A 23049-nucleotide genomic window follows, 5' to 3' on the forward strand; every position below is an offset into this window, starting at 1 on the left:
CACAAACTCTCCACCAGGGGGGCTGCAGCGCCCTCAGCACCCTGGGTTGGGATTATGCAGGTGTTTGCTAATAATCTCCAACACATTTGTATCACGATCTTACACTTTTTAAAAATGCAATATCGATCTGAAAACTGAACCAAACTAAATAAACACACGGCGTTCCAAATTATTATGCAAACGACATTTTCTAAGATTTTCTAAAAACTCAAATGAGAGTCAGCATCATTTTCAAGTCTTTACTTTTAAGTCTTTACTTACTGATGTCACAGTAAGCCTGAGACACGATACCATCCATGAGTTTCATTAAAATATTGTTTTTTTTTACCTTTTTGACACAGAAATACAACTTGCATAATCATTTGGAACGCAGTGTATTCAGTAGTTTCACTTCCTGATTTCCGCGCTCTCTCTCTCTAAGCCCCTCCTCCTCTTATTACACGGCTCTTCACGATGTAAGCAGAAGCTCCAGTGACTTGAATGGGATTTTCCAACGTTCCTCCGGTCATTATTTTCTGATCCGGGACCTGTGAGAAAAATAATGACCGGAGTTCGTGTTTGTAATACCGGTCTTTCATATCAGTCGAGGACACAGTCTCTGTCCCTGCAAGAGACGAGAGACCCCCCCCCCTTCACTCACTCGTGAAGTTAACGAGAGTCTGACTTTCAACTTACCCAGAGATTCTCCACCATTCCTCCAAGGTTAGTGCTAGATCGTCTGCTCCGGAGGGACGGTCTGCTGTGAGTTCGTAAAGATCTATGAGTTGGTTTGTCTAAAAATACAAATAATCCTAATCCTTAAAGTTAACCCCTTAACTCCCGCCTGAACCGAGCACATTTTCTCCAGTTCGGCTTTACCCCAATCCAAAAGCTTCTGGGAAAAAGCTGTGAAAATAGCAATAAAACAATGATGGAAATGTGACAAAAAAGTGACGAAAAATTTATGAAAAAGTGGCAAAAATGTCACAAGAAATTGACAAAAAATGTACGAAAATATTTCAAAAATGCGACAAAAAATGACAAAAAATTTATGAAAAATTGATAAAAAATTGTCAAAAATGTGACAAAAATTTGATTAAAAATAGACGAAAAAATGACAAAAAAATGACAAAAATGTGATAAAAAAGTGACAAAAATGTGACAAAAAATTACAAAAAAATTACGAAAAAATGACAAAAATGTGACAAAAAAATCACAAAAAATTGATGAAAAATTGATCAAAAATTGTCAAAAATATGATTAAAAAATGACAAAAAAATGACAAAAATGCGACAAAAAAGTGACAAAAAATTGAATAAAAATTGACGAAAAAATGACAAAAAAATGACAAAAATGCGACAAAAAAGTGCCAAAAATGTGACAAAAAATTACAAAAAATTGACGAAAAAAAAGACAAAAATGCGACAAAAAATGACAAAAAATGATTAAAAATTGACGAAAAAATGACAAAAAACTGACAAAAATGTGACAAAAAAATCACAAAAAATTGATGAAAAATTGATAAAAAATTGTCAAAAATGTGATAAAAAATGACAAAAAAATGACAAAAATGCGACAAAAAATTACAAAAAAATGACGAAAAAATGACAAAAATGTGACAAAAAAATTGATGAAAAATTGATGAAAAATTGATTAAAAAATTGTCAAAAATGTGACAAAAATGTGATTAAAAATAGACGAAAAAATTACAAAAAAATTACACAAATGCGACAAAAAATTACAAAAAATTGACGAAAAAATGACAAAAATGTGACAAAAAAATCACAAAAAATTGATGAAAAATTGATAAAAAATTGTCAAAAATGTGATTAAAAAATGTCAAAAAAATGACAAAAATGCGACACAAAATGACAAAAAATTGATTAAAAATTGACGAAAAAATGACAAAAAAATGACAAAAATGTGACAAAAAAATCACAAAAAAATGATGAAAAATTGATAAAAAAAATTGTCAAAAATGTGATAAAAATTGACAAAAAAATGACAAAAATGCGACAAAAAATTACAAAAAATTGACGAAAAAATGACAAAAATGTGACAAAAAAATCACAAAAAATTGATGAAAAATTGATAAAAAAATTGTCAAAAATGTGACAAAAATTTGATTAAAAATAGATGAAAAAATTACAAAAAAATTACAAAAATGCGACAAAAAAGTGACAAAAAATTGATTAAAAATTGACGAAAAAATGACAAAAATGTGATAAAAAATGACAAAAAAGTTACAAAAATGAGTTGAACACCAACAAAAAAATGTTGGAAAAAAAATGTGATGACGTGAGGAAAAAGCTCCTCAGGGTTCAGGCGGGAGTTAAGAGGTTAAACATTTCCCTGGCCCTGACCTTCATTTGTGTCATGATATCTCACGTTTTCACAGCAGACTGTCCCTCCGGAGCAGAACATCTAGCACTAACCTTCCTCCAACAAGCAGCTAGCCTAGCAACAAGCAGCTAGCCTAGCAACAAGCAGCTAGCCTAGCAACAAGCAGCTAGCCTAGCAATAAGCAGCTAGCCTAGCAATAAGCAGCTAGCCTAGCAACAAGCAGCTAGCCCGGCTGCTACGAGCTGAGCCACACTGCCTGGAGTCACAGCAGAGACGCCACAGATCATCGCAGTTCAGAGCGGCACGGTGGCTCAGTGGTTAGCGCTCACGCCTCACAGCTAGAAGGTCCCGGGTTCGATTCCCACCAGGACGGGGCCTTTCTGTGTGGAGCATGTTCTCCCCGTGTCTGCGTAGGTTTCCTCCGGGTACTCTGGTTTCCCTTACCACCATCTCAGTGGGACTATCCTGGTTAGGGCTGTGCAATTAATCGAAATTCGATTATGATTTCGATTACAACAGTAAACGATTACAAAATTAGCATAATCGCAAAAAATCGATTATAATTTATATTTTAATTTTTTTTTTTTTTAATTTTCATTTTTTTTTCTCCTAGTTTTTAATTTTGGGATTTTTTGTCACTTTTTTGCTGGAATTTTGTCTTTTTTTGATGAATTTTTGTCTTTTTTTGATGGATTTTTGTCTTTTTTGGATGAATTTTTGTCTTTTTTTGATGGATTTTTGTCATTTTTTGATGGATTTTTGTCTTTTTTTGATGAATTTTTGTCTTTTTTGGATGGATTTTTGTCTTTTTTGGATGAATTTTTGTCTTTTTTTGATGGATTTTTGTCATTTTTTGATGGATTTTTGTCATTTTTTGATGAATTTTTGTCTTTTTTTGATGGATTTTTGTCATTTTTTGATGGATTTTTGTCTTTTTTTGATGGATTTTTGTCTTTTTTTGATGGAATTTTGTCTTTTTTTGATGGATTTTTGTCATTTTTTGATGGAATTTTGTCTTTTTTTGATGGAATTTTGTCTTTTTTTGATGGATTTTTGTCATTTTTTTGCCGGATTTTTTTTCACTTTTGCTGAATTTTTTGTCACTTTTTTGATGGATTTTTTTTTAAAGGCAACAAATAATCGTTTGAATAATCGTGATTTCAATTAGGACAAAAATAATCGTGATTATTATTTTTTCAATAATCGAGCAGCCCTAATCCTGGTTAAACAAAGGTCAATAAGAGCATAACCATGTGTTACCGATCATAGATTTACAATAACACAATCTTAATGACCCATTGAATATACAAGTACGAAAACAATGTTAACTTGTCTAATATCAATTCATGGCATCAATAATTATGAATATTTGTAATCATAACTGGTTCTATTGAATAAGATGTGAATCATATGATGAGACAGAGGCCTGAGATTCCCATCCCGACTGCGCAGCTATGTCAGTAATAAAAGGAAGTAAAGGCGGTGCAGAGGCCCTTTCTCAGCGATGATGAGTGTTTTTACACTTAGCCAGAGCTCAGAGGTGAGGAGAGCTTCTCTTGGACATGCAGGACCTGAGGCCGCGGGGCTGAAAGACCAGGGGAGATTCAGGAAAAACAGCTCCATATACACAACCGCTCAAACGTGTGGGGTCACAGAAAATGTTGTTATTTTTGAAAGAAAAGCACTGCTATTTTCAGTGAGGAAAACTGTTGAGGAGAGATGCAGAACAGGCAGCAGTCTGGATGTCTTATCCAGGAGACGTTTCTTTACCATCGGTGCAGGTCCGACCAGTCAAGTCAGTCTCTGCTTCCACAGAAAAGGGATAAATCTCCTCTCAGAGCGTCAGACTGACACACAAGAGTCTGAGAGTCTGAGAGTCTGAGCTCCACAGTCAAGGCTCTGACAGAGACAGTTTGACCCAGTCTGATAAATAGTGATTTAATGTTATTCTTTAACAATAACATTAAATGAATCAGAAATACAGTTTAGACATTGTTAATGTTGTGAAAGTCTATTCTAGCTGGAAAAGGGTGATTTGTAATGGAATACCTACATGTGTGCAGGGCAGGGCAGAAACAACGAATCCATTATTGAAATATTCAAGCAATCGATTAATCGTTTTCTCATGAACACAGATTTGTTTGTTTACTTTATTGTCCCCGTAGGGAAATGTGTCCTCTGCATTTAACCCGTCCTTCGATGCCGCTGGGGCGACAAGTAAGGACCCGGGGACCCGCCTCCATGATGTGGAGCCGCCTCCATGATGTGGAGCCGCCTCCATGATGTGGAGCCAGGCTGGTCAGAAACACATGGCTGGAGGATTCACCTACTGTACATGTTTTTAGTGGTAGGGGAAACCGGAGTACCCGGAGGAAACCTACGCAGACACGGGGAGAACATGCTCCACACAGAAAGGCCCCGTCCTGGTGGAATCGAACCCGGGACCTTCTAGCTGTGAGGCGGAGGCGCTAACCGCTGCGCCACCGTGGGCGCAGAAATCGAGCAAAAATGACGACCATGATATATTTTTGATGAAACCTGCTTTGCTTTTGAAGTGTTTGCAGTGTTTTGTATATTTATTACATTTGTGTCTTATCCAATCAGAAGCAGAATCAGCACTAAGAGCCTCCAACAAACATTAAGTTTAAGTGTTTACTTTATAAACCTGTCCTTAAAGGAACAGGCCAGCGTTTTTCCACACTGAGATATGTTCTTACCTGAGCTGTGACGAGTTCTTTAGGACCTGTCTGATCTTCAGTCACGTAAACACAGCGCAGACGGCGTTAGCATTTAGCCTCTCCCTCTCTCCTCTATAGCTCCAAAACAGGTCAAGATAGAAGCTACCAAGCTCTTCCACGTTTCCCCTATTTAAATATGGTTACGTGAAGTGTTCCACTACAAAGTATAATTACACACAATTAAACAATGTGGATTTTCTAAGCGGATAAAAGGGGGGACTATATTGTAAGGCGTAATAATACCAGGAGTAGTTTGAAATCCGCACAGTAAAGTGAAGATTACTGTGCGGATTTCGAATCACTGGTGGCCTATTCCTTTAAGCGGCGCCACTTTAGCTTCATGTGGTAGAAAAATTGCAAAAAATACGTATTTCCAGGCACCTTTCACAGCCAAGCGATTAATCGTTAGATTCTTCGATTACCAAAACAATGGTTAGTTGCCGCGTTAGTGCAGAGGCTCTAGTGTCTAAAGGTGATTCTCACACGGCTGTGCTAGCACTGCTGAAAACTGTGGTGCTGATGAGAGAAGCTTCAGCACTGGCCTGGGAGACCCCAAACTAGGGCTGTGCAATTAATCGAAATTCGATTACGATTTCGATAACAATAGTAAACGATTACAAAATTAGCATAATCGCAAAAAATCGATTATAATTTTTATTTTTTTATTTTTTTCAATTTATTTTTTCCTTTTTTTTAATTTTGGGATTTTTGTCACTTTTTTGATGGATTTTTGTCATTTTTTTTGCAGAATTTTTGTCACTTTTTTAATGGATTTTTGTCTTTTTTTTGCTGGATTTTTGTCACTTTTTTTTGCTGGATTTTTGTCATTTTTTGGATGGATTTTTGTCACTTTTTTATGGATTTTTGTCTTTTTTTTGCTGGATTTTGTCACTTTTTTGCTGGATTTTTGTCTTTTTTTTGCTGGATTTTTGTCACTTTTTTGCTGGATTTTTGTCTTTTTTTGCTGGATTTTTGTCTTTTTTTTGCTGGATATTTGTCTTTTTTTTGCTGGATTTTTGTCACTTTTTTGCTGGATTTTTGTCTTTTTTTGCTGGATTTTTGTCTTTTTTTTGCTGGATTTTTGTCTTTTTTTTTGCTGGATTTTTGTCACTTTTTTTGCTGGATTTTTGTCATTTTTTATGGATTTTTGTCACTTTTTTGCTGGATTTTTGTCACTTTTTTGCTGGATTTTTGTCATTTTTTATGGATTTTTGTCACTTTTTTGCTGGATTTTTGTCATTTTCTATGGATTTTTGTCACTTTTTTGCTGGATTTTTGTCACTTTTTTGCTGGATTTTTGTCATTTTTTATGGATTTTTGTCACTTTTTTGATGGATTTTTGTCACTTTTTTGATGGATTTTTGTCATTTTTTTGCTGGATTTTTGTCACTTTTTTGCTGGATTTTTGTCACTTTTTTGCTGGATTTTTGTCACTTTTTTGCTGGATTTTTGTCACTTTTTTGCTGGATTTTTGTCACTTTTTTGCTGGATTTTTGTCACTTTTTTGCTGGATTTTTGTCACTTTTTTGATGGATTTTTGTCACTTTTTTGATGGATTTTTGTCACTTTTTTGATGGATTTTTTTAAAGGCAACAAATAATCGTTTGAATAATCGTGATTTCAATTATGACAAAAATAATCGTGATTATTATTTTTTCAATAATCGAGCAGCCCTACCCCAAACTTAGGAACAGTGATGCATGTCTTTAATGAGAACATTGTAGAACGGGCAAAGCTCTGAAGGTAAACAGGTCAGTCTGGGCGGGGCACGTGAGCCTTTTTCAGCGGTAAACGACCAAAAACACAACAGGTAATAACTCTGCAACAACAAACACCCGGAGATGGAGAGGCTGACGGTTCTGTATTTGAACTGCCTCGGCTTCCTTAAACATGGAGAATGATTTAAAGTTCAGGCTGTTGGGCTGGTCCCGCCGTCACATGGACCTGCCTCGTTCTCCTTTTGTTCTGAATCCAGGTCGAGCAGGTGTGAACTCTGGCCCACATCCCGTCCCTCCCGAGGCCTCGCACTGAAGCATAACCAGACACTCACGTTTCGCTCTGACTTAAAACGCTGTGGGGAAACATGTCCGACTTCAGAGATAATCAGGCTGCAGGGTTTCTACAGGCGTCATCGAGCCAAGTGTAAGGATTTTTAATTGCCCAGGACTATGTTTTAATGCCACAAACGCAGTAAATTTGTGCTAATTTGTTTTCTGGAGATGTGCAAACATTCCATCAAACAGAGGAATGAGGAATACTGTGATTTTACCATTCACCGGGAAACTTTTGATTTAAAAAAAGGAGCCCAATTCCAGAAAGAACTGCAGCAGAATGAGTTTTAGATTTACCATCGATCCCGCCCTCACCTCTGGTCATGTGATCTGGGAATGACCGAAAGGACAAGATTGCGGATACAAGCGGCCGACATGAGTTTTCACACGTGGGTAATCACTAGAACTAAAAGCTCGTGCACATTTTGAAGTGTTTTTGTTTGAGTCTCAGAGTTTGTGATGTTTTGTAGCGTCTTGTGTTATGGATGTTCATATATGGATGGATGGATAAACTTTATTGTCCTTAATGAGGAAATTTGCAGCTGTCACTCATACAGTAAAACCATTCATATAAAACAGTTCAGTCAGTGCAGCCAGTACATCACAATAAAGCCTTTGAGTTCATCTCAGTTCTGACTCTTCACCTGCTCTTTATCCTTCAGTTTGTTTAGAAGAGACTCAGAGTTGGGGAGAAATGAGAGCTTGTATCTGTTGTTCTTGAACCTGTGTCTCTGCACCGTCCTCCTGATGGGAGGATTTCATATTAGGGCTGTGCAATTAATCGAAATTCGATTACGATTTCGATTACAACAGTAAACGATTACATAATTAGCATAATCGCAAAAAAATCGATTAGAAATTTTTTTTTCATATATTTTTTTTTCTTTTTTTTTTTGAAATTTCAAATGTTTTATTTTTGGATTTTTGTCACTTTTTTGCTGGATTTTTGTCTTTTTTTTGCTGGATTTTTGTCACTTTTTTTAATGGATTTTTGTCTTTTTTTGATGGATTTTTGTCTTTTTTTGCTGGATTTTTGTCATTTTTTATGGATTTTTGTCTTTTTTTGATGGATTTTTGTCACTTTTTTTAATGGATTTTTGTCTTTTTTTGCTGGATTTTTGTCTTTTTTTGCTGGATTTTTGTCATTTTTTGCTGGATTTTTGTCTTTTTTTTATGGATTTTTGTCTTTTTTTTGCTGGATTTTTGGCACTTTTTTACTGGATTTTTTCACTTTTGCTGGATTTTTTAAAGGCAACAAATAATCGTTTGAATAATAGTGATTTCAATTATGACAAAAATAATCGTGATTATTATTTTTTCAATTATCGAGCAGCCCTATTTCATATTCACCATTCAGAAAAGGTGATGGATCCTCAGTGATTTTCTGAGCTTGGACGAGGACAGAGCTTTCAAAGGTTTTTCTTTCAAGGACGGAAACTCTCTTGTGCTCGTCAGCTTCCCTCAGGACGAGTCTCTCAGGTTGTGCTTTGCTCTTCACAGTTAGAGGACCGTCCCAGGCTGCGATCCCGTACCAACATGTCTGTGCTCACACCAAACGGACGCAGCCTCCTTAAGAAGTGGAGTCTTTGGGACAGTCTGGAACACAAGTGCTCAGTGTGCACGTCCCGTCTGAGCAGGTCATCAGTGTGTACACCCAGATACTTAAAGGATTTGACCTGCTGAATTTCTTTACCTCCGATCACCACCGGGTCATGTTTTTGTGTAGTTCTAGTATCCAAAATGGCCTCCTTTGTTTCGAGTGCATCCCGGGACAGGTGGTGGTCCTCACACCAGGAGATGAAGGAGTCTATCACGGCCCTATATTTAGCGCCACGGCGGCCCTAATGCGGAGAAGTGCTTCCCTTTAATCTGACGCGGCTAATCTCAATCCAATCATGGCGTCACGGGGGAGGCCTCTCACGCTCACGGCGGGGGGGGGGGGGCGCTGGGCCGGCGTGTCCTTGGGCAAGACACGCCGGTGCAGTTCTTACTCTGCCGTCCAGACTGAAGCCACAATAAAAGAACAGAATAACAGTAAAAAGACAAAGTGTTTATGTGAAAAACCGAGCACATCTTAATAAGCGGCAAAAGAGCAATGAAAACGAGACGTAGACGAGAAAACGCACAACAAAAAACTCACAAAAATGCAACAAAAATATGTCAAAAAAGCAGCAAAGACGGGACAAAAAAGCAGCAAAAAAATGGACAAAAAAAAACAAACAGTAAAGACAGGACAAAAAAATCTGCAAAAATGGGACAAAAAACAGCAAAAAATGGACAAAAGAGCATCAAAAATTTGGACAAAAAACAGTATAAAAAAAAGCCCAAAAAGCTGCAAAAACAGGTCAAAAAAGCAAAAAAAAGAGAGAATAAAAAGCTGCAAAAAATGGACAAAAAACAGTAAAAAATGGGGGCAAAAAGCTGCAAAAAATTTAGAAAAAGCAGCAAAAATTTTGACAAAAAAATACTAAAAAAATGGACAAAATAACAGTAAAGACAGGACCAAAAGCAACAAAAACGGGGCAAAAAAGCAGCAAAGAAATGGACAAAAAAAAACAAACAGTAAAGATAGGACAAATGGGACAAAAAACAGTTTAAAAAAAAGCCCAAAAAGCTGCAAAAACAGGTCAAAAAAGCAAAAAAAAAAGAGAAAAAAACAGATTTTTTCTAAAATAAAAACCTGCAAAAAATGGACAAAAAACAGTAAAAACAGGTCAAAAAAGCAGAAAAAATGGGGGCAAAAAGCTGCAAAAAATTTAGAAAAAGCAGCAAAAATTTTGACAAAAAAATACTAAACAAATTGACAAAAAAAACAGTAAAGACAGGACCAAAAGCAACAAAAACAGGTCAAAAAAGCAGCAAAGAAATGGACAAAAACAAACAAACAGTAAAGACAGGACAAATGGGACAAAAAACAGTTAAAAAAAAAAGCCCAAAAAGCTGCAAAAACCGGTCAAAAAAGCAAAAAAAAATTTGAGAAAATAACTGATTTTTTTTAAATAAAAAGCTGCAAAAAATGGACAAAAAACAGTTAAAAACAGGTCAAAAAAGCAGAAAAAATGGGGGCAAAAAGCTGCAAAAAATTTAGAAAAAGCAGCAAAAATTTTGACAAAAACACAGTAAAGACTGGACCAAAAGCAACAAAAACGGGACAAAAAAAAGCAGCAAAAGTGACACCGCGATAACAGAGCGGTCTTAGCTTTCAAATGAGGCCTACAGGCTGTGAACTCTCCAGTCAAGAAGCTTTTAGATTTGGGGAAAGCAGATTTTCAGTAGATGTTGCCCAGCGCCCACAGTGCAGGGGAAGAAAGAGGTTCCCCCCAGCTCGTCTCCATGGAGATGCCAAACATGACATTTAGACGATGCTTTAGGCAACAGCGGAATCCAAAATGTCCTCTGACCCGGCCCCTCTGTGACCCCGCCCCTCTGTGACCCCGCCCCTCTGTGTCTCCCCCAGGCTGCTTCCTGTTCTGCTGGACGCCGTTCTTCGTGCTGCACACCATGCGGGCGCGGTGCCAGGGCTGCCACATCCCGCCCGTGCTCATGAGCGTGGTCACGTGGCTCGGCTACGTCAACAGCGCCCTCAACCCGGTCATCTACACCATCTTCAACACGGAGTTCAGGAACTTCTTCAAAAAGTTTCTGGGCCGATGCTGCTCCTGAGAAGACGCCACGCCAACGGGACGGACCTCTGTCTCCGAGGACGACGGCGGAGTCTGGACTTAAAGGCATTTTGTAAAATATCACTAATACTTTGCAAATAAAAGTTTTCATATCCAAAGATCTGATTATTTGAATGTAGTTATTTTAGAATGGTTACTTTTATATTCAACATTTACTTTTTAAAGCTAAGTGAATCGTGCCCCTAGAGGCCGTAAGCGCGACTGCAGGTGTCGCGGAAAGTTGTGTTTTTTACTCATTAACCCCTTAACTCTCACCTGAACCGAGCACATTTTCTCCAGTTTGGCTTAACCCCAATCCAAAAGCTTCTGGGAAAAAGGTGTGAAAATAGTAACAAAACTGCGACGAAAACAATGATGGAAATGTGACAAAAAAGTGAGAAAACGTTGACAAAAAAGTGACGAAAAATTGATGAAAAAATGACCAAAATGTGACAAAAAAAATTACAAAAATTTGACAAAAAATTACAAAAATGTAACAATTGTTTGTTTTTTTTTACAAAAATTTGATAAAAAATTGACAAAAAAGTAAAAAAAAATTGATATAGAATTGACGAAAAAATGACAAAAAAATTACAAAAATGTGACCAAAATGTGACAAAAAATTACAAAAAATATATTCAAAAAATGACAAAACATTGATGGAAAAAGTGGCAAAAATGTGACAAAAAAAAATACAAAAAATTGACAAAAAATAATAAAAAAATGATACAAAATTTACGAAAAAATGAAAAAAAAAATTACAAAAATGTGACAAAAATTTGATAAAAATTTGACAGAAAATTTATTTAAAAAATGACAAAAATTGACGAAAAAAATGACAAAAAAGTTACAAAAATGAGTTGAATACCCAACAAAAAAATGATGAAAAAAAAATCTGATGACGTGAGGAAAAAGATCCTCTCGGTTCAGGCGGGAGTTCAGAGGTTAATTGTCTTGGAGAGTAAATCCTGCGCTGACAGAAAAGAGGAAGGGACAGAGGGATATTGTTCATCCAATTGGAGATACTTTTTTTCACTCAAACTTGGCTATAAATACTGTTTAAAGTGACGTTAGCCCACAGTTAGCTTTACCCGTTAGCCTGTTAGCTTCTTCTTCGTGATTCTATTAGTGTGTATTGGTGCCTCCGGTCCGGTGGCAGTCAAGTTGCAAACATGGTTTTCTGGCCAGAGACACCAGGGGGCGATGAAAGACCCTCCAATCCTCCCATAAACACTTGTATTACCCCCACAGGGACTACGGGGAGGATTTATTAAGGTAAACACGTTACTTAGTGCTGCTTTAACCTCTTAACCCCGCCTTAATCAAGCCTCAGTTTGGCCTTGCCCAAATCTAGTAACTTCTTGACTGTTTATAGTCCAGTGTAATGCCTCGTTTGAAAGCTAAGACCTTTTGTTACCTTTTGATGGTGTTTTTGCCACATATTCAACACTTGTTCAGTCACATTTTTGTTTCTGAAAAGACATGTGTGAGTAAAACCACTAGTATGTGCTGGTACTGATTAACTACAGAGTTTCTACAGGCGGCAGGAAGTCAGAAGGATCAGGTGTTTCCAGACTGAGACATGTTCTTACCTGGGCTTAGACGAGTTCATGCGTACCTGTAGATATAACTGACCAAAGATGTTGTCAGCATTTAGCCTCTCCCAGCATATTCCGAAAGCTCCAAACCGGGCTGAAGTTAGAAGCGACCGAGCTCTTCCACGTTTCCCATATTTAAATACGTGAAATGTTCCACGATCCAAGTCTAGTCACACAAAATGAAACATGTCGATTTTCTAAGCGGATAAAAAACGGAACTATATTGTGAGGCGTAGTAATATTAGGAGCACTTCGACCTTATGCTCCTAAGGTATTATTAAGTAAACCTAATGCTCAACAATCTGCCTTTAGAAGGAGTTCATGAAAACACATTTGTTGGAGTTATAATAGATCCTGATCTAAATCTGAAGTCACAGATTCATAATATCAGAATGAAATTATCAAAAGCAATAGCGATATTATATAAATCCAGATATATTTTAAACAAAGAGAGCTCGATTCTTATATATAACTCATTAATCATGCCGTATATCACTTACTGTTTGGGGAAATACCTATAAATCAAACACAAACAAAGGCAATAAGACTCATCACATTCTCAACCTACAACCAACCAACCCATTCCCTGTTCATAAACCTGCAAACACTGAAATTCTATGATTTAGTAGATTTGTGTACAATAAAAATGATGTTCAAAGTAAAAAATAAACAAAATCTGTTCACCGTCAGACAGAGCCGGTCTGAGCTCAGAGGAGACGTTTGTAAAGAAAACATTTCAAACAAACACCAGGAGATTCTGTGTTTCCATTAAAGGGGTCGATCTTTTGTATGAGCATAAACGATTTATATTAATACATAAACAGAGACTCAACGTTTTTGCTCAAATGAATAAATAAATGGAAATGAAATAAATGACTTCACCTCTTAACCCCCGCCTTAACCGAGCACATTTTCTCCAGCTTTGCCCAAATCTAAAAGCTTCTCACCTCAAAGATAAAGATCTGATCTAAACTGATCTTTTCCCTCGTGTTGTTGGCGTCAGTTTTTTTTTTTTTTTTACTTTTTTTGTCAGCACTTTTGTGTTGATTTTGTCCCTCTTTTGTTGTGTTTTGTCACTTTTTCATGATCATAATTTGTTTCTTTTTTGTTGTTCTTTTGTGGCTTTTTTGTCACGTTTTTGTACCATTTTTCTCTCTTTTTTCATTGCATTTTTGTTGCGTTTTCATCATTTTTTTGTCTCGTTCTGACGCTTTTTCTTGCCAAGAAGCTTTTAGATTTGGGTAAAACCAAACTGAAGAGGGTGTGGTGAGTCCAGGTGGGGGTTAAGAGGTTATAATCACTTGAATAAAGGTTCTTTATGTTGAAAAAAAAAAAAAAAAAAAAAAAGGGGTCGATCTCTGGAACGACTGAACAGAGGATCTCACATCATGTCCCGCTCTCTTCCACCTAAAGAGAATGTATAAAAGTATTATACTGGAAAAATACCTTTATTCTGTTTAGTAGTTTGTTTAGACTGTCAACTTACTTTAAAAAATAAATAAAAATAATAAAATAAAATCCTTTTGAATGTCTGACGTTAGAAAGTTTAACAAAAACACGTGCTGTAAGTTAAAAAAAACAAGGGAATGCAAAATAAGCATTAGCTTCAGCCTGTACCTTTTCGGTCATTTTGTATGTTATGTTATGAAGAAGTAACTTAACTGAATGTAAATCTTTTGTCATCATTTTGACCGAATAAACTGAATCTTAATTAATCTTCTAAATAAAGGTGTGGGACACAGTTCAGACCGCTCTTAACCTCTTAAAGGAACAGGCCAGCGTTTTTACACACTGAGATATGTTCTTACCTGAGCTGTGACGAGTTCATGTGTACCTGTCTGTAGGGCTGAGCACTTAATCGAAATTCGATTACGATTTCGATTACAACAGTAAACGATTACAAAATTAGCATAATCGCAAAAAAATCGATTATAATTTTTATTTATTTATTTTTTTCAACATTTTTTTTCAATTTTTTTTCATTTTTTTTTTTCTAATTTTTAATTTTTGGATTTTTGTCACTTTTTTGATGGATTTTTGTCATTTTTTTGATGGATTTTTGTCACTTTTTTGCTGGATTTTTGTCATTTTTTTGATGGATTTTTGTCACTTTTTTGATGGATTTTTGTCACTTTTTTGATGGATTTTTGTCATTTTTTTGATGGATTTTTGTCATTTTTTTGATGGATTTTTGTCATTTTTTTGCTGGATTTTTTTAAAGGCAACAAATAATCGTTTGAATAATCGTGATTTCAATTATGACAAAAATAATCGTGATTATTATTTTTTCAATAATCGAGCAGCCCTACCTGTCTGATCTTCAGTCACGTAAACACAGCGCAGACGGCGTTAGCATTTAGCCTCTCCCTCTCTCCTCTATAGCTCCAAAACAGGTCAAGATAGAAGCTACCAAGCTCTTCCACGTTTTCCCTATTTAAATATGGTTACGTGAAGTGTTCCACTACAAAGTATAATTACACACAATTAAACAATGTGGATTTTCTAAGCGGATAAAAGGGGAACTATATTGTGAGGCGTAATAATACCAGTAGTAGTTCAACGTCCACACAGTAAAGTGAAGATATGACACAGTTCTTCCACACTGAGATCTGTTCTTCCTGAGCTTAGACGAGTTGATCCGTACCTGTCTGGTCTTTGTGCTCGTGGAGGAGCTCGGTCGCTTCTAACCTCCCCCCGTTTGGAGCCATAGGAACACATTGAGAGAGGCCGAATGCGAACAACATCTTTGGCCGTGTGACTGAGGGCACGCGTAAAGATGGAAAACGGTGGCCTGTTCCTTTCATTTTGGCATCACTGACTTTTAATGCTTTTTAATGTCCTGCATAAACCCTGTGTTTAGAAATCATCCTAAAGGCTCTCGTGGAGACTTTGTTCTGCTGCAGTAAAGTAAGTTTAAAGTAGAATATTTGCACTTTTTTCACATTTTTATTACAAAACATATAACTGTACATATTTAACAAAGAGTGAAACGGCTCAGAAACCCGAGGTATCCAGTACAAAAATAAATACAAACAACAACATGAGAAAGTGACTGTGGCAGAGTGGTTTTCCTCTGTGTTGTTTCCTCCTCAGCACTGACTTGTTTCTTTAACGCGTGACGTTTTGAATTGTTGACGTGCACAGATCTGTCCTTCACTTGATCTTGTCGATGCTCAGAGTCGGGAGTTGGTCTTCGTCCTGAGCGGCTCCAGCGCAGGTGAGTTGATGGTCCTTCCAGTCCTTTGGGGGAAAAAAAAAAAGTCAAAATTAATGTTCTTTATGTTGAGTTTGGGCGATGAGCTAAAAGTGCTAATGCGAAAGGAACAGAAGAAATCACACTTGAAATCAGACTACCGTAAATGCTCTAATAGAGGCCGGGGCCCAGGAAAACAAAGAAAAAGGAGATTTGTGTCCATTTGCACCTAAAATATCAGGTTCATTTATTAATGCACATTTCAAACCCTCTCCCAGCGGCTGGAACATTGACGCCTTTTATTTTGTCGGGACAACAGGAAGTGTTTCGTTGCTGTTAGCGGAGCTTTGACATCAGTGTCACTGCAGGTTTCTGTTTCGTTTTTACCGGACCGGATTATTTGTTGTTATCTTGTGTAAAGGCGAGTTTAGACGGAGCGTTTGTGTTTGTGATCGATCATGAGACTGACCCGAGAGAAGACGAGACGCTCGCGCTGATGGGAGGAGTTATTTTGAGGCGTGGGACTGACCTGCACACGGAGCAGCTGGACGTGCTTTGAAGACGCCATGGAGACTTTATTAAAACCCTGGAGCAGGGGTGGCCAACCCGCGGCTCTCGAGCCGCATGCGGCTCTTGGCCAATCAGAGTGCGGCTCTTTGCATGATTGGATGTGTTTAATGCAATGCGGCTCTCTGCAAAATAATTGGTAAATATTTCCCATAAACTGTAACAGTCTTTGACCAAAAATCCAACCATTGTCCTACAGACCCTGTTTCCATCTCTACATGAATGAGAGTCTGGATCTCCTCCTTTTGGAGGCGGTTTGTAAAAGGTGCCCGTGCAGCTTCACTACTCACAGTGGGATGTAGGTTGAACAACAGGCAGATCGTGGCTCTGGGATCAGCTTCTGCTTTTCAGATTTCTGATCAGCTGCTCTTTATTTGATGTAATTTGGAATCATATTCACAGAAAAAGATCAAAATTAGGAAATGGAAAAAAGCGGAGCTCTTATGTAGCTTATGATGCGAAGCGCGACATCGTAACACGGAAATACGCAAAGTCATGACTTTTCTTCCACATGTGACTGAAACTGTAACAAATACAACTTAAAACAGACTCTCAGTCGTCCAGAGGCTCCTGGTTAAAGTTCATGAACTCTGTGCAGCCCAGAGTGCGTTCTCTGCACAGTCCAGTCAGGACCGAGCTGCACTGAGCCACAGGCCAGGGGCGAATCAGAGGAGGGGGCTCAGTGGGCAGGGCCCCCCATACAAACACACCCCAGCATAAAATAAATAAAATAAATAATAATAATAATAATGTAATTCTGTCTCAGTCAGAGCAGAAAGCACAACATTTCAGTTAATAAACATGTATTTCAATCTTGGTGAGGAGTAAAACCATTCAATCTAACACAATTATTTAAAAAAAAGAAAAAGGCATAAAGTTATAGTTTACTGTGATTAAATAAAACATTCTATTTAATCACAATAAACTAACGCCCCGGGATCTCACTAATGGTCGGTGCCTTTGTGGCTCTTCACGGGATCAAGGTTGAAAATTTCGGCTCTTGGTCTCTGACTAGTCGGCCACCCCTGCCCTGGAGGGTCACACAACATTTGCCCTGATTCCAAATATGGTCACAGGAGGTTTGAAAAGTGGCTAAATCTGTGTCAAAGTTACGCTGGGATCAGCTCCTCCGCAGCGTCCGCCCTCGGCCCGGGTTCAGTTTGTTACTTCCTGCACCTGAGTTTTCATTTACACCAGTATGAGACAAACTCCAAACATGGGGAATATTTCTACCTCTATAGTTTCTAATAAAAGCCCCGGCCTGTTTTAGAGACCGGCTTTAATTTGCCTCCGCCAGACGCGAACCCGGCCTCTGTCGGAGACCCGGCCCCTGTCGGAGACCCGGCCCCTGTTAGACCCGGCCTCTGTCGGAGACCCGGCCCCTGTTAGACCCGGCCTCTGTCGGAGACCCGGCCCCTGTCGGAGACCCGGCCCCTGTCGGAGACCCGGCCCCTGTCAGAGACCCGGCCCCTGTCGGAGACCCGGCCCCTGTCGGAGACCCGGCCCCTGTCGGAGACCCGGCCTCTGTCGGAGACCCGGCCTCTGTCACAGACCCGGCCCCTGTCGGAGACCCGGCCCCTGTCAGAGACCCGGCCCCTGTCAGAGACCCGGCCCCTGTCAGAGACCCGGCCCCTGTCGGAGACCCGGCCCCTGTCGGAGACCCGGCCCCTAGAGCAGCGCTTCCCGACCTTGTCTTGCGTAAACCTTTGAAATCTGATTTGTTTGCCATGTCCCCCCTCCCTCGACAGAGTTTATGATTATTTATTAATATTTTCTTGAGTGATGTGACATATCTTTACTCTTACTTGTACTTTTAAAGTTACAAAAGCTTCAAGTCGACCTAAACTACACAAAGTTTGTGTTTCGTGTTTTTATTACATTTCTATGGTCTTTCCTGCAGAGACGCCTCAGAAACTAGAGGATCGTCAGGAGGAGACTCTCAGCCGGGCCAGGCCTCCTCTACGTCTTCACTTCATCCTTCCTAATTGGAACTGGAGTCTGTGTCTGTTTCCCCTCAGGACAGAGCGAGGTCTGAGGTGCGAGGTCTGAGGTCTGAGGTGCGAGGAGTGAGGAGTGAGGAGTGAGGAGTGAGTGAGGAGTGAGGAGTGAGGAGTGAGGAGTGAGGAGTGAGGAGTGAGGAGTGAGGAGTGAGGAGTGAGGAGTGAGGAGTGAGGAGTGAGGAGTGAGGAGTGAGCTCAGCCACAGGTGAAACACAGACAGATCAGGGGCAGGGTTTGGACTCAACAGTCCATCTGACCAAAAAACAGCTTCATATTTAGTGAGAGCGAGGAGGAAGAAGAGCTGCAGTCTCCATGTTCTTCCAACAGACAAAATGTCATAAATTAATGAGAAAACAAACCGGAGGTGAAGTTGGGAGAAATGTGTGTACTGTGTGTACTTGTATCTACACCATGTATTATGTGTACTTGTATCTACACCATGTATTATATGTATTTGTATCTACACCATGTATTATATGTATTTGTATCTACACCATGTATTATATGTATTTGTATCTACACCATGTATTATATGTATTTGTATCTACACCATGTATTATATGTATATTTGTATCTACACCATGTATTCTGTAAGTACTTGTATCTACACCATGTATTATGAATGCTACAGTGTAATACAGGGACATTCGCACTTTTGGGCTATTGTTGCCGAGCAACAGCACGTTTTACTTCACAGTGCACCTGCCCCTCCCTGGGGAAATATTAAATATTTATTATATTTGTTATATGGCCTGTTATATGTGCCTGTACATAATGATGTTTCCTGCATGTTGTACAAATACTTTATTTTGCCATTTCCGCAGATGTCTTTTGACTGAGCACTTTGTATTCAAATAAATCACTTGGGCCGTACATCCTGGACAGGGTCATATTTAGTTATTATTTTTATTCCATTTTTTCTCATTTATTTCTTTTTTATTTTCATTATTTGTTCTGTTTTTTATGGTACCATTTGCTGATTCAACTGATCTGATGCCATCTCAAGGGGGAAAGAACATGCGTACGTGCGTATACCAGTGGTTCTCAACCTGGGGGTCGGGAGACCAATTTGGGGGGTCGCTTGGGGCGTGTGTGTTATTTTTTTCAAAGTGCCATCATGTGTTCTTCACCTCTTAACTCCCGCCTGAACCGAGAGGAACTTTTTCCTCACGTCATCACATGTTTTTTCATCATCTTTTTGTTGGGGATTCAACTCATTTTTGTCACTTTTTTGTCATTTTTTGTCAATGTTTTCTCACTTTTTTGTCACATTTCCATCCTTGTTTTCGTCTCAGTTCTGTCGCTATTTTCATACCTTTTTCCCAGAAGCTTTTGGATTGGGGTAAAGCCAAACTGGAGAAAATGTGCTCGGTTCAGGTGGAAGTTAAGGGGTTAAATGGATCAATTTTATTTAGTCATTTTTCCCCTGTGTTTTTTAATAAATAAATACAGGCTCATGTCCCGTCTCCCATGACGTGACCGGGACGGGGGTCACGAGCCCAGTTCACTGTTATAATGGGGGGTCGTGGCTCAAACTGAGAACATGTTAGATGCAATAATGGCATCAGAACAAATAAAAAGTGTCATGGCCGCCTTGAAGTGCGCCCTTCACTCGCGTTCGTTTACAAAGGGAGAAGATCAGTTTCTACTCGGACACAAAGAGCTGATCTGTGGCAGAAAGAGGCAAAAGGTGAATACAACAAGGGTCCCCAACCTGAGGGCCGTGGACTGTCGGGCACTGGCCCCCCCGACTCACATGACCATAACCAGGTCACATGACACCGCTCGCTGTTTACATGTGTCAGAACCGCAGCCTCGAGCTCAGAGTGACGTGAAGCTTCTCAGGTTTTCTCTGCACCGTCATCACCGAGAGAACCTGCCCCCCCCCCTTCACACCCTCGCCCCCTTCACACCCTCGCCCCCACTCGCCCCCTTCACACCCTCGCCTCCGCTCAACCTTTATTTACAGTTACATCATTTCAGGCTTTCACAGACTCCAAACTCCTGGATTTATCCCACTGTGAGGCCCCGAGAGGAGAGACCAGTGCTCTGAGGTTTCACTCCTTTACTCAGAAATGCAGGAGGCCGGACCCGCAGGCTGAAGGGCCCCTGCAGGCTGAAGGGCCCCCGCAGGCTGAAGGGCCCCCGCAGGCTGAAGGGCCCCCGCAGGCTGAAGGGCCCCCGCAGGCTGAAGGGCCCCCGCAGGCTGAAGGGCCCCCGCAGGCTGAAGGGCCCCTGGGCTCAGTGCGGGCTGTAGTTCCCTCTCTCTTTGCAGACTCCTTCACATTTATCAGAGGATTTTTATACCCGAGAATAAACCAGGTCTAAAACAGGACTAAACCAGGACTAAACCAGGACTAACCAGGACTAACCAGGACTAAACCAGGACTAACCAGGTCTAAACCAGGTCTAAACCAGGATTAAACCAGGACTAAACCAGGACTAAACCAGGACTAAACCAAGACTAACCAGGACTAACCAGGTCTAAACCAGGTCTAAACCAGAACTAAACCAGGACTAAACCAGAACTAAACCAGGACTAAACCAGGACTAAACCAAGACTAACCAGGACTAACCAGGTCTAAACCAGGACTAAACCAGGACTAAACCAGGACTAAACCAGGACTAAACCAGGACAAACCAGGACTAAACCAGGACAAACCAGGACTAAACCAGAACTAAACCAGGACTAAACCAGGACTAAACCAAGACTAAACCAGGACTAAACCAGGACTAAACCAGGACAAACCAGGACTAAACCAGGTCTAAACCAGGACTAAACCAGGACTAAACCAGGACTAAACCAGGACTAAACCAGGACTAAACCAGGACTAAACCAGGTCTAAACCAGGACTAAACCAGGACTAAACCAGGACTAAACCAGGACTAAACCAGAACTAAACCAGGACTAAACCAGGACTAAACCAGGACTAAACCAGGACTAAACCAGGACTAAACAGGACTAAAATGCACCTATTGGTCTGTTAAAATGCACCAAAATGCACCCCCCCCAGACCCCTTTTTTAAACCCCCCCCAGTCTGGCAGTAGCAAAGGTTCTTCCACAAGGAGCTCAAATTTCTTCACAAACTTTTTTTTTAAACTAGTTTGAGAAGTGACTTCTTCATGTTCAGATTTTTTTTTTTTAATCATCCATTCATCCTTTCATTGTGGAGAGAGAGACAGGCAGACAGACAGGCAGACAGAGCAGATACAGATGTATAAATACATTGATTATGGGGGGCCCTGAAAAAACGTTATCCCGGGGCCCATTTGACTTAAATCCGGCCCTGCCTGTGGGCACAAATAAAGGAACCTAATCTAACCCAATGGTGTTTTGTAGCTTGTATTGTTTTTGTGCTTTAGCCCATTATTGTGACAAAGACCTCCCGACTGTTGCAAACGACTTTTTTCCAAAACAGTTCTGAATATTTGCTGACTCATTGAAACTGAGCTCTTTCTTTTAATAATCTTGTTTTTTTCGGGTTAAATTTAAACTAAAAGACTCAGAGATATTTAAATATTTGCAGTTAAACATTTGGATCAGAGAAAACTGTGATACACGCTGCAAAAAGTGGTTCTAAGCGAGTAAAAAATGTCTTACTTTAAGAAATAAGTTCTTATTTTTTCCCTAAAAAGTAATAATGTTTTGTCGAGCAAAGTTTTCTTGAGAAAAAAAATCTTATTTTAGGAAATAAAATCTAGTCATTTCTTGTTCAGATAAATTTGCTAAAAACATGATGATTTTTCTTGTAACAAGAAAGATTTTTTTTTTGAATCTTCAGTTTTAGACAAAGAATATTTTTTCTTATTTTAAGACAAACTAAGATCTGCTTAACTCATTTTCTTCTTCTTTTTCTTAGTGGTTGCTAATTCTAACTTTGTAATGCTAAACTTTGTCTTTTTCCTTTTTTTCTTTTACAGTTCATTCAAAGAAGCACCACCAGTTTAACGTGTGTGAATGTGTGAATGAATGAGTCCACTTTGTCTTTTGTTTGATTTGTTTTTCGTCTGTTTTGTTTTTTTTGTTTCATCTTGTTTGTGTGTCTAGTCTTTTGTGTTATTTGTCTAAATTGTTTGTCTTGTCAATGTCCCTTGTCTTATATGTAATAAAGAAAAAGTGTTGTATGTTGTATGTAAATTGAAGGAAAGTACATTTTGGTTTTCTTTCCCCTCCCCTTATTGCACAGGGGACATTGTTTACTCTTGTTTACTTGGATGGAAGACCAGCTGTCTGTTTGCCCTGCCATTGTGCTATTGTTTAAATTGCAGAATAAAAACAATGCTGTTGTCCCGCCCAGACCCGGCACTGACCTTCCTCTGGCAGAAGCTGGAGCAGTAGTTGACTTTGTGGCAGACGTTGCACTCGGTCATGGCCACGCGCCCACAGTTCACACACATCTGCTGCCAGGGAGAATCACACAAAATATATCATTATAATTCAAGTTCAAACACGGACATTTTCAATCATTTACTCCTTTTGAATAATTCACACAGTTCAAACTCCAGATGTCCTGAGTGACCATCAGGGTGAGATGGAGACAGTTCTGGTCCAATCCCTCTCCCCATGTGTTTTTTAATAGAGTTTGAGTTTGTCTTGTGTCTTACATTCATGATGATCTCGTTGATGTCAGAGCTGCTCCGGGCGTCCGAGTCGTCCGGGTGAGAGAATCCCATCTGAGACTGAAACGACTGGTTCAGGACCGAGCACTGGAGAGAAATAAGACCGTTATGAGCATTAAGTGTCCTCCTACATTAATGTTTCAGCCGACTATTTCAACTGTTTGAGGCCTTAGCACTTTTTATACCTTAAAGAGGGGGTGTTCTGCTTTAAAGAGGGGGTGTTCTGCTTTAAAGAGGGGGTGTTCTGCTTTAAAGAGGGGGTGTTCTGCTTTAAAGAGGGGGTGTTCTGCTTTTGTC

The 23049-nt window shown here is 39.3% G+C and overlaps 2 protein-coding genes across 2 annotated transcripts in view; one reads left to right on the top strand and one right to left on the bottom strand.

The window, feature by feature from the left end:
- Positions 1-10800, top strand: part of LOC306965977 (D(4) dopamine receptor-like) — a 62652-nt gene extending 51852 nt beyond the window's left edge. Inside the window, exon 4 of the mRNA XM_079560601.1 lies at positions 10569-10800. Within this exon, the coding sequence (XP_079416727.1) occupies positions 10569-10774 (206 nt within the window). The 3' untranslated portion in view covers positions 10775-10800. The remainder of the gene's footprint in view (positions 1-10568) is intronic.
- Positions 10801-15518: 4718 nt separating this feature from the next.
- deaf1 (DEAF1 transcription factor) overlaps positions 15519-23049 on the bottom strand; it is a gene marked incomplete at its 5' end in the record, with an annotated part of 59135 nt that continues 51604 nt past the window's right edge. Inside the window, 3 exons of the mRNA XM_079560016.1 lie at positions 15519-15611; positions 22444-22533; positions 22738-22839. Coding sequence (XP_079416142.1) covers positions 15525-15611; positions 22444-22533; positions 22738-22839 — 279 coding nt within the window. The 3' untranslated portion in view covers positions 15519-15524. The remainder of the gene's footprint in view (positions 15612-22443; positions 22534-22737; positions 22840-23049) is intronic.

This window comes from Gobius niger (genome assembly GCF_951799975.1).
Source record: "Gobius niger genome assembly, chromosome: 7".
In the NCBI taxonomy this organism is placed as follows: Eukaryota; Metazoa; Chordata; class Actinopteri; order Gobiiformes; family Gobiidae; genus Gobius; species Gobius niger.